The sequence below is a fragment of the Solenopsis invicta genome, chromosome 16, assembly GCF_016802725.1.
Source record: "Solenopsis invicta isolate M01_SB chromosome 16, UNIL_Sinv_3.0, whole genome shotgun sequence".
Taxonomy (NCBI): Eukaryota; Metazoa; Arthropoda; class Insecta; order Hymenoptera; family Formicidae; genus Solenopsis; species Solenopsis invicta.
In genome coordinates, this window is record NC_052679.1 from 7,225,001 (window position 1) to 7,240,282 (window position 15,282).

At 34.9% G+C, this 15,282-nt stretch overlaps 1 protein-coding gene across 21 annotated transcripts in view; it reads right to left on the reverse strand.

The window, feature by feature from the left end:
• LOC105204888 (potassium voltage-gated channel protein Shaker) overlaps window positions 1-15,282 on the reverse strand; it is a 114,125-nt gene that overhangs the window by 44,370 nt on the left and 54,473 nt on the right. Inside the window, exons 1-2 of one of the 21 annotated variants that reach the window (XM_039458928.1) lie at window positions 8,197-9,860; window positions 4,159-4,351 (exon numbers count right to left, since the gene is read on the reverse strand). The exons of 18 other annotated variants lie outside the window; for them this stretch is intronic. In XM_039458928.1, coding sequence (XP_039314862.1) covers window positions 4,159-4,238 — 80 coding nt within the window. In that variant the 5' untranslated portion in view covers window positions 4,239-4,351; window positions 8,197-9,860. Of the gene's footprint in view, window positions 1-4,158; window positions 6,677-8,196; window positions 9,861-15,282 lie in introns of those variants that run through there. 2 more of the 21 variants (XM_026137303.2, XM_039458929.1) reach the window with 2 other exon arrangements.

Below are 15,282 nucleotides of genomic sequence, written 5' to 3' on the forward strand. Positions count from 1 at the left end.
ATCGAAACTAGAACAAATTCACTTTGGCCAGTTCGACTATAGTTCCACCAACGTTGATAGGATTTTGTATGCTCTCGATTGATCAAGATAATTAACAGTTATATATTTTCCAATGAGCTTTGCAAAATGCAAAAAAAATTCTTTGTGCTTTGTATGTTTAATTGAAAAAACAATCTCAGTATGAGCAGTTCCACTAAAAACACCTTTCAAAATATTGCTATAAGAGAGAAATTATGCGAAACAGATTTGCGAGTGGCACAATTATTTAAAGTGTTTCTTACAAACAATTAAATTAGAACTTGAATAAAATTATAGTAGTTGATTCTAAAGGAATATATGTCTTTTTAATGTTTCGTGTACGAAGATGCATTCGTGAATTAATGCAGTTATACGCGACGTTGTTATGGGATGACAATATGGTGAGAATAGGCAAGCAGGAATAGAAAACGAGGGTGCACGCAGACATGGAAAATATGACGTGAATAATTGTGCTTCAGCACGGATCGATGAATATTCCAGTCACACGGGAGAAAACTGTGCGAATCGTGTGTGTTTACTTTGTGAACGACGGTATCAATAAAACATTCCGAACCAGTAACTATATTGTCTAAAAAAAAGGTGTTAAAAGAGACTCTTCGCCGATATAATAAAATTGAAAAAGTATTGAATTGAAAAAATTTGAAAAACTCATTATTTAAAAGATACACCCTTTAACATGAAACGTAAAGACTACAATACATGTCACTTTATCGAATTTACATGCTTCAATAATTGTAATCACCAATCTATAAAAAAGAAATTTGTTTTGACATTAGAACATGTAATTAAGTATTTCATATAATTTTTTTGGATTTCCGAAAATGTATCACATCGGAATTTCAGGAATAAGTTATAAAAGAGCATAAAGCTTTGTAACAAAACTTTATAATTTAATTCTGTTTTAACAAATTCCAGAAATACGGAGGCGACACTGAAACAGTCGGTAAAAACGAAACCACTGTTACTTTACTATATCTAGCAAAGATATTGTTCCGTCGATATCGCGTAGAGCATTTTTACATTTACGTTATTATTATCATATATTTTATAGGGATAAAATAACGCGGTATTAAGAAACACGGTGGTAACGTCTCGAGCCAAGCATATTTTTCGTAAAATATATCCTTTCATATATGATATGCTATAGTGTATCTTTTACAAGAAGAAGATTGCTCCTCTGAAAATAAATTATTGCTTTTTTTATAATATGCTAAAAATTTTGCAATATTAATTTTTTTACAATATGCTTCCAATATCTTGGATAAAATGTTCTTCTAGAAAGATTTTTGAAGAAGTTTTGTAGTATCAATATTAAAATTATTCTATAGCAATTTGAGCTTTTGCAAAATTTATTAAAAAGCATCGAAGATTAATATGCGATTACAAGTGCTATTTCCGATGACAGATTGCGCATTGTGAGACAAATCAAACAATGAGAGACGTTCCAAGACGTTTCAAAGATACTGATAATTAAAATAATTTTCCCTCCCTAAGATCAACATTTCTTTCTATTTTCCTCGGAAAATAAATAATCACCGTACACTTAAAAATATTGTAAAATATTGCTGTTTGAAATATAGCAGTGAAGCAATTTGTACTTCCTGAATGACAAATCTCGCCACGGTTGCATGTGCATTTGGCAGCCTAGCCGTCTATTTTTTAATCGACCTCGATCGTTCCTTCATAGCTTTTTCCTCCTGTTTTTTTTTTCAACCACATGTGATGCGTAATCTTGGGAGGCAGAAAGCCGAGGCAATTTTAAAAGTTTCTTGACAGCGTGTCAAGTGCTATTGCTAACTTTGTCGATTCTTATTCACTTTATCAACTTCCTCGGCTTCATCTATTTTATGGTATCACTCGCGATAAAGTACGAAACGGAGAAAAAAGCAGGCAAGATTCAAATACCTTTATACTGATAAAAGATGAGAAATCAGAAAACGTGGGAATAAAATAGAAGGCTATAAATTTTCAAAGAGATGACATAATCCAGATTCAAAGATTTAATTTATTGATAGCGCTACACAGAAAAAAAATTTAGTATCAAATCAACAATTCATTGTTTCATGTATAAGTAAGAATATAAAATCTTCTTGGAAGAATTCATATTTGTAAACAGACATAATTTGCTTACATGAAGAGAAAAATTTTCTTCGTGTGAGCAGATTACATCTGTTTAAGATCATGAATTCTTCTAAAAAGATTTTATACTCTTGCTTATATATGAAACAACGAATTGTCGATTTGACATTAATTTTTGTTTCTGTGTACATATCAGATTCGGAAGACGAGTGCTTAAAATTAGAAACGACTTAAATAATCATCGTATACAATTTTCTTTTTCAAACAGAGCACAATACGAATACTAGAGGTTTAATGTGCAATATTGTACCGATAACTTATACTATCGCAATGAGTCGCACGCTTATGTCTCGTGTGTGTCCGAAGGCCGTTCAATTTGATATTGGAAATCGATTATCTAACCGATGGGACAATTGCTGCAATCCCGTGTGTGTAAAGATATTAATCCGTTATTTTCCATCTTCCGTCGTTTTTCCATTTGTCGGAAAATTATTAAAATTTACAAGGAACTTATTACGAACGTTACGCTATCATAAGTGCGTGTATAAATATGGCTGGTCAACCTGCATAAAGTTGATACGAATTAATTATTAAATGACCGCATATGCTACGTTTCGGTCAAATGTTTCGATCAGTTCCTCTTATGTTTTTCGCGTGGTTAAAAATCGTTTTACTTATCTTCAAGACATTACGTCCGTGTAAATAGGACACCCACTACTTCCGCTACATTTGAGTTTACTGTTCGCGTCGTGCGTTGATTTAATTATCGCCAAAAGTAACATTGGTCCAAACTCACTACTGCAGTACAATAAATCCTCGTCCCCTTTTTCGAAAACAAGAAACATGACCTTCATGCGGTGATTTTGGCAATGCTGAGAATTTTATTGCAAACCATCGCACATCGCATCTAGATGAGAATAATTCTTCCGCTGTTTGAAATTGTCAAATGTTAAATAAAATAGCGATAAACTTTCACATTCCTTAAATGTTTCAACATTATCTCGGCAAATGTTAACGCGAGAAAGTTTCAGATGTTGAAAACAGATTACAATTACGATAGATGTCCACATTGGCTCCTGTCGGGTGTAACTCTTATACTGTTTTCTGAATTTTCCAGTCGAGTACTGTGCGCGAGATATGAGTTCCATATATATTTATAACGGCGGCTATATTTGTTGCGGTCTTTAAGGTAAAGCGCACAAATGACGTCCGTACGGTGTAACAGCGGCAGAAGTTTTCTTCTCGGCGCGAGATGAATTCTTAAACGCAGTACTCGCCGTTCCACGTTGACGTAGTCGAGGTGAGGGTGCGCCAAAGGGGTGACTATATTTATAGCTCCCCGTTCGGGTACGCCCGTACAAGTTAACCCTTACAATCCCTATAAGCCTCTATTTATTGAAAAAAAAACCCATTTCTCTCCTCCACATTACCCGAAACACGCCTGAATTCTTCTCTCGTGGCTAACACTCTTGACAGATCAATTTATTAGAGTTTTTCTTCTTTCCTTTATGGAACGAACTCATCACGGTGAGATAAAAATATATTACAAGAAAGAAAAAGAAATATTGGATAAAAATTTGATCGAAAGTTATTTTGTAATCACTGAAGACGTTCACTGCATTGACAATTAGTTATATTTAACAAAACTTTTTGTAACTCGTTGTACGAAAATAAAATTGTTTGGTCAAAGCAACTATATGTTTAGTAATTATAACGATAAAGCTCATTTGATCACTGTTCAACCAAACGTTAGTGTTTGATTTTACCAAACGTTCTCTCAGTCCCTAACAGCACAAGATATTGTACGAATATTCTAGAATATCCTAGATATCGTTCGAACATTCGTACAATATCGTGATATCGCGCGTTTATTTCTAAAATATCACAATATTTGTTCGATATCGTGTGCTGTTAGGGGTGTAATCTTTACAAAATATCTAAAGTTCTTCTCTCACGAAATCCGTTTTCTTTCCCCTCTCTCTCTCCAAAAAAAAAAAAAAAAAAAAAAAAAACGCTTGTTGTGCCTTTCCTAAAACTCACGTTTGGTCACGTTGCCGATGATCGGGATGTCTGATGTGTCGGTCGTCTGAAATGCCATAAATGCCAGCTACCGCGGCCATAACTTAGTCTCCACGTACGCTGGCAATCTAAAGAGCTTCATCAGACTCATAATCTTCCTGTTGGACGCCGTTACGAGCGCCGATTCTCGTCTAGCATCGTCATGCACTGAACACTTCGATCGTATGGATGTCTTTAATTTTAGGATGGATATCTATGGATGAGTACTCGCTCGTGACGTGACGAACGATGCACGCATTTTCGTAAACGGACAAGTCTACCTTCCTCCCGATTTCGAGCATTTTTAATCGAGCATTTATTAAGTAAAGTTTTATAAGAATTCTCCAATCAGGCTAGACAAAACGTTATTCCTTTCACCTTTCATGGAATCCACCAGCAATTTTTTTTTTAAATAGATCTTTCGTTGATTAATCGAAAAATTTAAAGAATCTAAAAAAAGTCTAAAAATGTGAATCAAAATTGCATTCCTGTTTTGATTCACTTTTTGCTTATTTGTTTCGACGTAAAATCGTAATGATATATCAACGGCACTGAATCGATCTACACGGGTCTTTTTATCAAACTTTATTGCTTATTTTAATTATCGAAAGTTTCTGCCCGAGTCCCTATTCTGCTTGACTATAAGCAGCGAAAACAGACGTAAAGGAGTGCGCAACGAAAATTGGAAAAAAAACGCGAGTTAAATATTATTCCAGATATTTATAGGACCAATGGATAGAGTTTCATCGTCGCTATGTAATAGCGACATAGAAATAGATATCTATAAAGGGATGTGAAAAAAAGCATTATATTTTTCATGTTCTCTTATAATAATTTATTATTGAATATCATTGAATATCATTGTAGATTAAATTGAAAATTCAATTTAAAGCTCAATAGCCCACAAGAAATGGTCAAAACTAACAATTTTTCCATCAAGAGCTATTACATTTTGTCGAAAGCAATCATGAATACGCAATGTCAATATGAAAGCGGCAGGAAACCGAAAGGATTCGCAATTCGGACGTACCATTCGGTACGATTTCACGATTGCCACTCGCTTCTCTTTGTGACAACAACATGAATTTTCATCAACGTTGATTATAAAAGCGTGCTGGTTTACAAGTATGGGGAAAAACAAAATTTTACCATATCGTTTAAAAACATGGCAATTTTTTTATCGTTTAAATAAAATATCTTTGATCGCGGGTACCGAAAAACAATTTCGATTGTAGCGAATGGATAAAATAATTCATGTAAACTCGTGAAAACAATAAAATGCGCCTATATTTTAATATCTCGGCATATTAATAATAAAATCAACGGAGTTAAATAAAATTTAAATAAAAAATAAAAATTGCAGTTATATAACTGTGCAAACAGGCTCGGAATACAACCGGCGGAAAATCGATTATCGGTGCGTTAATGAGAGTCGGACACTTACGATTAAATCAACTTTGATCGTAGGTACAACGGCACGTAAGTTATGCCATTGTGCGTCCATATACACGTGGTTCGATCGGCCGTGACACGTTTTCACCGTCAGCGCGCTTGTGCTCGCGGAAATTGTAGAGCCGCGATGCCGATGTCGCGACTGATTGACGGCGAAATTGCAATCGGTTACCTCGGCACGACAAAGGAACAAGGCTTCTCTAACTTTTCTCTAATTCGAGAAAAACACGTGTGTCCAGTTATAAAGCGCTCCACGTATGTACTTTCCGCCCGAACTTCAACTTTGATCGCTGGTTACTTTCTTAATGAAAATATTACGATATCAGCTTACTGCGATTACGAGTAGAAATGAAAAGATCATGGCCAGTATAAATCAGACCGTTGAAAAAAAAAAAGTTGACTCGGAAGGATTTGAACGAGCAGATGCGCAGATATGTATTGCGTAGATACGTATGTTTATCGCGTAAAATTGGCGCGTATAAAGCGTTCGAGCACAAGATGCAATTAGTCGATTTGTATCACTGAATTGCAAAGTACATTACACACAACGAATAGAAGCGGCGAACAGGAGCATTCTGTTAATCTCCGCATGCTCTGAAGAATTCGAATGCTCAGAAAACAAAGGGTAAACGCCGAAGGAAAGATATTCTTTGCTTTAATAAAAAAAGAGAGAGAGATTTTTAATCATAGATTCCATTTAAATCGACGTGCCTGAATACTTTCCAAATTGTTGGCGAAATCGAAATATGTTTCAGACAAAAGTTCAATCGTTTCAAGGAGAATTTAATTTGACGTCAATAATTTTCTTGTAAAGACGTAAAGAAAGTGTGAGGATCAATTTGATTTTTTTTTTTTTTTCAAGTGAAAGCAAATATGTTTGAATGCATTTTCAATTAATTTAAACAAAATACTTGGTGCACACGTGTCAAAGAGAATAATATGCATACAGAAAAAAAATTAGTATCAAATTAATAATATTTGTTTTATATATATAAGCAAGAATATAAAATATCTTCTTGGAAGAATTTATAATCTTAAACAGACATCATTTGCTTACATGAAGAGGAAAATTTTCTTCATGTGAGTAAATTATGTCTGTGTTATAAATTCTTTCAAAAAGATTTTGTATTCTTGCTTATATGTGAAATAATGATTGTTGATTTGACACTATTTTTTTTCTGTGTAGTTAATTATACAATATGCAGAGAACATCGTCTCGTTATTTGCAATACCTTCTTTTTTTTAATATGCAGAGAAAGAAATTAATTACTTATGAATCAAAAATTATCAGTGTCTTTAAGAAAAGCATGCAACACTCCTATAAGCTGAGAAAAAAAGTTGTTAACTTGACTAAAATTTTCAACTTAATTAAATTTCTTCAATTAAAGTATTTATGTATTTAAATTAAATATATAAATGCTTAAATCAAAGTTCAAAGTATTTTATGTAATTGAATTCAATGCATAAATAGTTGAACTGAACAAAATTTAATCACGTTAAAAATTTTAGTCAAATTAACAACTTTTTTTGCTCAGTGTACATAAGCTAAAAAAAATTAATTAGGAGAATTTTCAATAAAACGAAAATTAACCGTATCTCATCATGATTCTACGGTAAATTACGCGACGCTACGCTAACTCACGCGCGACGATGAACCGAACAATGCGCGTTACAATCTCTTTACGCGCGTTTGAACTAATTTGCAACATGAATAACGGCCGCTTTCTTTTCTTTTCCGTTCCAACCAGCTTGCGATTACGTCCTCATTGTAATTTGCGCGTCCATCAATGACCAACTTCGCTATCGACTGGCCATTGAAAGTTAATAAATAATTAACGGCGCGGAAGTTTTGCCTTTGCGGTAAGCAACTGCAAACCACGAACACAAGAGAATTTTCTGTACAAAAAAAAAATAAAAATAAAAATAAATAACAAACTTGTTTTAACACAAAAGCACCCTGGAGATTAAACGCCAAAGATCGCGCAGAATTGCGGATGCGGTGTATATTATACAAGATATCGGTGTTGCGGTCAACAAGCTATAGACCGTATTCCCGTTACACTTCGAGCACGTCCGCTTACAGGATCGTATCCGATAACGAAAACGTGAGGCCGCCCGAATTTAAGAACTGCAAAGTCGCGTGACCGCGCGATACGATTTATCAACCAATAAATCTCGTATTAAATCGCATTCATTCCGCGGATCTTGCCGTCGCCGTTCTAATTAGCGCGCAAAATGCCTATTAACCGGTCGACAACCGTATCCAGTATCGCAATGAAAGCCGCCTAAGCGATAACGTGCCCGTTTCACGCACGATAAACGCGCGTCGCCCAAGATAGCTACCTGGAGAAATAATACTTCAGGCAAGGTAGAAATATTATTTTATTCTATTCATAATTATTTCTAATTTGCAATCTGAATCTCGCGTTAAAATTTCTGGCGGACGCCGGTGACTTTGACAATTTATTAATTCGGTTTAACAAACTACAGTAATTTTCTTGTAATGTAATCACAAGTGTAGCATCGTCCGTTCTCGAAATGGTTATCCAATAAGCTGAAATCCTTTACCAGAGGCAATTCACGATCACAATCATAGGGGCCAAAATGATGCACGGTGCACGCTTTCAAAGCAATCCACTTGCACGAACGTTTTATTCGATTTGAATTATACACCATCGAAGAGCAATTTCACGAGACCTTTCCATCAAACGCACCCGTGATTACGAACGCTGAACGAGCCCAGCATTGACACTTACTTGGACACTTAGTTGAAAAAAATAATCTAAGCGCGATTGTTTCATTTCGTACAGATTAACCCATTTTCGTCTGAATTATCTGTCTTCTCTGACGTGTGTATCACGGCGTTGCCTAAAGCAATTGCTAATTACTAAAAGGCTAATTTCGAATAATGCTAGGTATTTACTCTTTGTACCTTACGCACATAATATTCTCATCGTTTCATTTTGTTCACTTAACATCATCGTGCACGTTAATCCGAGACTTGGACATTACGCCAACTGTATTCGAAATCATTTCCGATAAGACGAACATGAGTGAAGCTAGGAAGAAAACGGGTTAATCGCGCAGCGTCAGCTGAGCCAGCCCTTCTCGCGAACGCACGCCCGATAACTATCGCGACTCGTGGAAGGTGGCAAGAAGATAGTCGGCCAACAGCGATAGCCGCCTCTAGTTCGCTGAAAGCGCGTGCCACGCTGTCCTTCTAAGTCCACCCTGGTGGCTTCCACTACCGCGACACAATCGCCCCCCCACTAACGATCATCCATCCCCGCATCCCGAACGCTACTTCTACCCTTTAGGGGGCGACCCACGGGGCGCCTCTTGCGTCGCTAGCTCGATATTCTTTCCGCACTTGTGCATCAAAGGCAATCAAGTACATCCACCAGTTACCCCGCAGAAATCCAAAGAAGAGGAAAAAGGCGAGAGCAAAGGTGAGGTACGTTTGCATTGACGATCAATCGGAAGTGACATCGCGACGCGAATCGCGACGCGAATCGCGAGTTTGGCAAGTAAATCGCTCATAAGTCAATTTAGTTGTACCGAACTCCCGAAACAGAAGATGGATTCTCTAATAATTTCAGTTTTTCTCTAGCAAACTTAGCAAACTAATATAAAATTGATATAAAATTGATTGGATAGACTTTCCTCACTGTATAGCTATAGCTAGAGCTTGTGAGGGCAAACTGTGCAAAGCGATAGAAAAATAGTAGAGCTAGCTTGCAAATAACGAGTGTCCATAAGAAACCGCGATATCAAATTGCCACAACGTTCGCAGAGAGCTCTAAGAGGTACAGGCTTTCGGTGGATGTTATTGATACAAATAAATTTAGTCCCGACTGTATTTCCATCGTCTATTAATATCGGCCAATATCGATAGTCCGACTATAACTTCACCGAGGTCTGGTTCTTACAAACTTAATGCGTGCCATGCATTAAGCCCGATAAGGACGGAATTTCAAACGCATTTTTCTTTCGACAATCTTTTCTTTCCCATGTCCTCTCAATTATCTTAAAGTATTTTCATATAAAAATATATCAACAAAAATTATATTATTCGTGCGAATAACGTACTCTCTAAATCTGAATTGGTGAAATCTTACCGATTTCACTGAGAGAAAAATCTCTAGTGATGGCAGTTATAAGGAGACAACCATACAAATTTTATTAACAGAATTATAATATCAGTTAAGTAAACTGTATTATAGTTATTACAACTAAGTTAATGATTAAGAGAATTAATAAAAAATTATTGTAATTACTATATTATATATTGTAGTATATTGCAACTATTTTTTATTAGTTCTCTTAACTATTAACTTAGTTGCAATAACTATAATATAGTTCGCTTACCTATATATTATAATTCTATTGACAAACTTTGTATGATTGTCTCCTTGTAGTTGCCACCACTACAACTTTTTTCTCTCAGTGTTGCAGTGCTTATAACTGTATCATCGGTAACTATTCACTATTTTTCAGTGATTCTGATTAAGAAGGGGATACTCTAATTGACAAAATTAGTGTATTGATACTGAAAAACAGTGCATATATACACATCACTGAAAGCAGACTGTTTTACTGTCTTTCAGTGAATAATAAACTAATTCGAATTTAAAGAGTAGCATAAAAATTTGTACGTTGATGCAAAAGTCAAACTTGTCTCTCGCAGATCACAGACAGTTCGAGCTATGTATTATAGATTTTATAATCATTCATCGTTCACCCCATTGAACACTTACAGATAACTAATAATAGTTCAATATAAAATCCAAGGGCGAATAAGTACACGTACACGTGGGCGAATTACCGTCAAAGGTTGGCTTCTGCTTCCGAATGACATGGCAAATCCTGGGGTATGAGAGATCGCATCTTTAATAAAAAAAAGAAAAAAAAAGAAAAAAAAAGAAATTCATCTCCCTTGATTTTTTCGTCTCTGTTTATCAACATTTATAATGAAATTGCTATCATGCCTGCACGTGTGCGTATAGTCTTTGCTTAAAAATATGATTGATGCGTTGACACGTCACACACACGCAACTGATCGTGACCTATATATATACTATATATACTATATATTCTGAGTCATAATGGGTATTAGCCAAATGCGGAATTGGACCACTACGAGATGCGACACGCATCGAACGGCGGTCCTTATTGATCAACAAAATAAGCCATGACGCAAATTCGGCCACGAAACCGAGCGAGAGCTGTCTGTCGCGTGGGTGTTCTAGTCGCCATTGACTCGAAGAATAGACGCGGAAATGCGGATGCCGAGCGCGTTTACCAGTTCACGTGTAAGAGGGAAAACCGTTAGCAGGAAACACCGGCATTAATTAGACTTCCGGAATAAGTTTTGATGCCAGCGCGGCGTCGCCCACTTGCGATCGGCAAATATGCGAATATCTTGCGCGATATCCGAAGGATACTATCTGTAAAATTAAATTGGAGAAGTATATTACTGACTGCAGCTCTGTTCGGTTTAGTATATAATTTTCATAGCGTTTTACATGTAAAAAAAAGCACGTACGTTACATTATCTTAAATTAAATTCGTATGTTAATGAGTGCAACGTACATATAAACGATGCATACGAATGTAAATTCGATTTCACGCTTAAGTAGTTCTATTTATGCATAGCTAGACGCTCGGTCGCATCTCTCCGTATGTTTAAAGGATAAACGAGCAGATTTGAAATACCAAGATGTGAAATAAATATGTCCTACATTCGCTTTTACGATTAAGTAGATGCTATCGTTTTCGAGCGACTTATTAGAGATTTGCTCGATCGGCAAGAGTTGCAAAAGTAATCGGCACATCTTTTCTTAAAATGTTTTTCGCGAGTACCTTTCTTAAATTTCAAGTCGGAGAAGCCTAATCAACGAAATATAAAATTTAATTAATAAATATTCCGATACTATGCGCCGGGTTATGTTAAATAATTGGGAAAGTCATTTTTTACATAATCGAATCTTGTGCCCAACAAGTAGCAACATAAATTCGATTTCACGAACGGTTACCTCAGTGAGTAGATACACAGATGCAGACAGAACAAATACATTCGTACAGATAGCCAATACAGATAGCTTTACGGAAAGACAAAGTAACTATGTCCGTAGAACAACGAACAAAGTAGATATGTACACACATGTAGAGACAAACTGGATACTTCCGTAGTCCGCACGCGAATGGACGAGTATTAAAAATGAAAATATGCTATTACATGACGAGTGTTCGAAGCTTATAATGCAGAGAAATTTATTGTGTTATTAAAGAGAAAAAAAAAAATATTCGACAAAATGCCCATCCTTTCGATACAATTAATTGACGAAATTTTACTTACAGAAGATAATGACAAAATATTGTCGCGTGTTTATTTGCGCATTGTTATATGTATACAACTCCGATATGTGCTCATCGTGCCTTTAATCTTTTCCGGCCAAGATATGTCGCGCCATCCGTCCGGGCGAAGGTCAGGATTTCCTTCGCAGAATTGTCGATAATGCAGTTACCACGCAGCGTGTACGTCGGATCGTCTATCGATTTCGGCACCCAGTGACCTATTTTCCAATCGAGCTCGAGGGGAACTTTCGTAAGGACATGAATCTAGCGCCGTTTTCGGCGAGCGCAAACGACCGCGAGATTCCTTTAAAGAAACCACGAGTCGCCTTTAAAATTCATTACGTTACGTGCTCCTCGAAATCACAAAATCTTACAGTTTCAATTTTTTTTTCTATTTTTCAAAATAACCCACCAAACACAACGTTACATGTAACGTAAATGTTAGTTGTAATTTCCGTCATCATTTCCGTAATCACACGAGTGTGTTATATAACAGTTACATTGTTGAGTGGAAAATTACAAATAACATTTACGTTACATGTAACGTGGTGTTTGCTGGGAACAAGATATTTCGTCCGTAAATGCCACCGCGGATCTCTCGATTCCGACCACCTTTTCATCTATTTAAAGCAGTTCAAAAAAATCTCGAAAAGTTTTTGAACATACCTTCAAGTTTCTAGAACAAATATCTATACTTTATTTTGGAAAAGAATAAAATATAGTTTCATTCAGTTATCTTTGAAATTTCGAGAAACTTTCATGGATAGAAATCGGTCGGACACGAAATACCCATGATGGTACCTTAGGCCCGTTTTCATGATATATGAATAATTAAAAGATTAGATTAATTATAACTTAACACACTCTTTTATAAACCCGTGGTTAAATAAATTAAAGATTATGTGTAAATACGCGAGTAATCTTCGATTTACTTAATCCTAAGCTTATAAAACTTGATTTTTTAATTAACCGTGTATTGCAAAACTTTATTAAGGGTTAAGATGCACAAATGGACCAACCTGTACTGAGAACAAAAAGTTGTTAATTTGATTAAATTTTTCAACTCGATTAAATTTTTTCGGTTTTAGTATTTATGTAGTTGACTTAAATACATAAAATACTTTAACTTGAATTTAAGCATTTACACATTTCATTTAAATACATAAATATTTGAACTAAAGAAATTTAATCGAGTTGAAAAATTTAGTCAAATTTTTTTTCTCAGTGCGTATACTAAATATTCCTAAACGAAAATTATATGATATTTGAATTTAACAAATATCTACAAAATATTCAATATGGAGAATATCTTTTGGATGAAAAGTAATCACGCAAAAATAGACTTTCTTGCAGTCGCTTAAATTATGTTTTAAAAGTTCTAAAACGTATGCGGCGTAGCATTGCATCGGAATAGATGCGTATTCACTTAATAAATTTGCGTTTTGCCGTCCTCGACGGTTGATTTTAGAAGGCCTTCGGTTTGTCGAGAGAAACCAAGAGAAACAGGATACCAAGGAAACATCGCATCGATAGTTTCAAAACGATTGACCAAACTGATCGAGGTTATTGTCCCTATAAATGTATCGTGAGCATACATTTTGTATGTGTGTCTACACGTATTTCGAAAACTACATCCTGCTTTCAACAGTTCCGTTAATATTGATTAGTGTATCTTGATATCGATATATTTTAACGTTTCGCTTGCATCAACATGACCTTTGTATAATCGATTAATTAAAAACGGAGAGTGATGGTTGGTCAACGCAATTATCGGTCAGAAGGTAAAGGAAATATCGAATTCAATGTCTCTAAAAAAAATTACAAATATTGTGTGCGTGTGTGTGCGTGTGTGTGTGTGTGCGTGTGTATGTGTGTGATTAATAATATAAAATATAAAATACCGATAAAAATAAATAAATATGAAACTTCAAAAGTAACAAGTGTACATGAGTAACAAGCTTTGATTAACTGATTGTAAATTATTACTTCAAACTGCAAATTATTTTCAATAAAAAAGAAAAACGAGGTCTTAAATGAAGACATGTAATTTAATTGCAAACCACATTTATTTTAGAGGAAGTTTAATTAACACGATGCGCGAGCAAAGTTATAACAATCCTTAAAACTTCGGCAGATCCGTCATTACGATAATTAGGATGGCCCACTTCGGAAAACGACACGTGGGTGTAGTTCAAGTGCGGACTCTCGATTAACGCGATTGCCACAGAATGATATGTAAATTGAATTTCATTAAGCATCGCGCACAATGACGATAATTTCCCATACTATAAAAATATTATTTCAATGTTGCATTAATTTCTTTCGAGTAAGTTTTGAGTTACCCACTGACTGTTGAAAATATCGTTATATATCTTCATGTATCTTTGTTATTCTAATAGAAAAATAAGTGATTATAGATATTTTATTCATAATTAGACACAAAATTTAAGCTCCTTTCATGATTAAAGATTCAATATTGAACATTTTAGGAATGATTGAGAATAATCAGCAGAAAGTATTTTATTACAAAAAAATATCGAATTTTTATCCAAGAATTCCATATATTAAGGCACTTTCATAAACGAATAATGAAGTGTAGTAATACTTTTCAAAATTCTCATGTGATCATTTTTATTAAATTTTTTTGTGATAAATGAAGTAAAATTGTGATAAAATAAAACAGCTAAAACAAATGCAACGATTGATGCGTGTACGCACACGTGGCAGACAGCTGGTTTGGAACCCCGGATAAATATGTCGTGTAAACACACATAAGTGAAGGGAAACATATGAAATCCGCATTTGAGTACACCTGGCTACCATTACCGTCACAAATATGGCTAGGACAGCGAGGATATTATGAAATAAGCAAACAAATTTACACTGATAACTTTCTTACCCTCGATCGAAATATCAATTTTAATTTATTGACTTTAGTTAATTTGCTCTTAATGAGGCCAAACGACAAAAGTAAATATAGAAACTATGTTTCTCTTAAAAGATTTTCGAAATTAGTACGTATTATTTTAAATGCTACAGACTTTATTTTGAAAGAATAAAAATAATCAATGTTTTTCACATGTTTATTTTAAAAAAATTATTTGTCTTATTAATACTTACAATATGACGCAGCAACTTTTTTTTGTTCCGTTTTAATTCATCTCAACTTTTAATTATTCTAATTTTAAAATTCAGCGTATCGTGATATTGATTCTCTTAACTATGTTTTTGTTTAGGACATACTAGGCATAAATGCGCATAGTAAATGCTCCTGTATAATCGTAAGTAATTTGATAA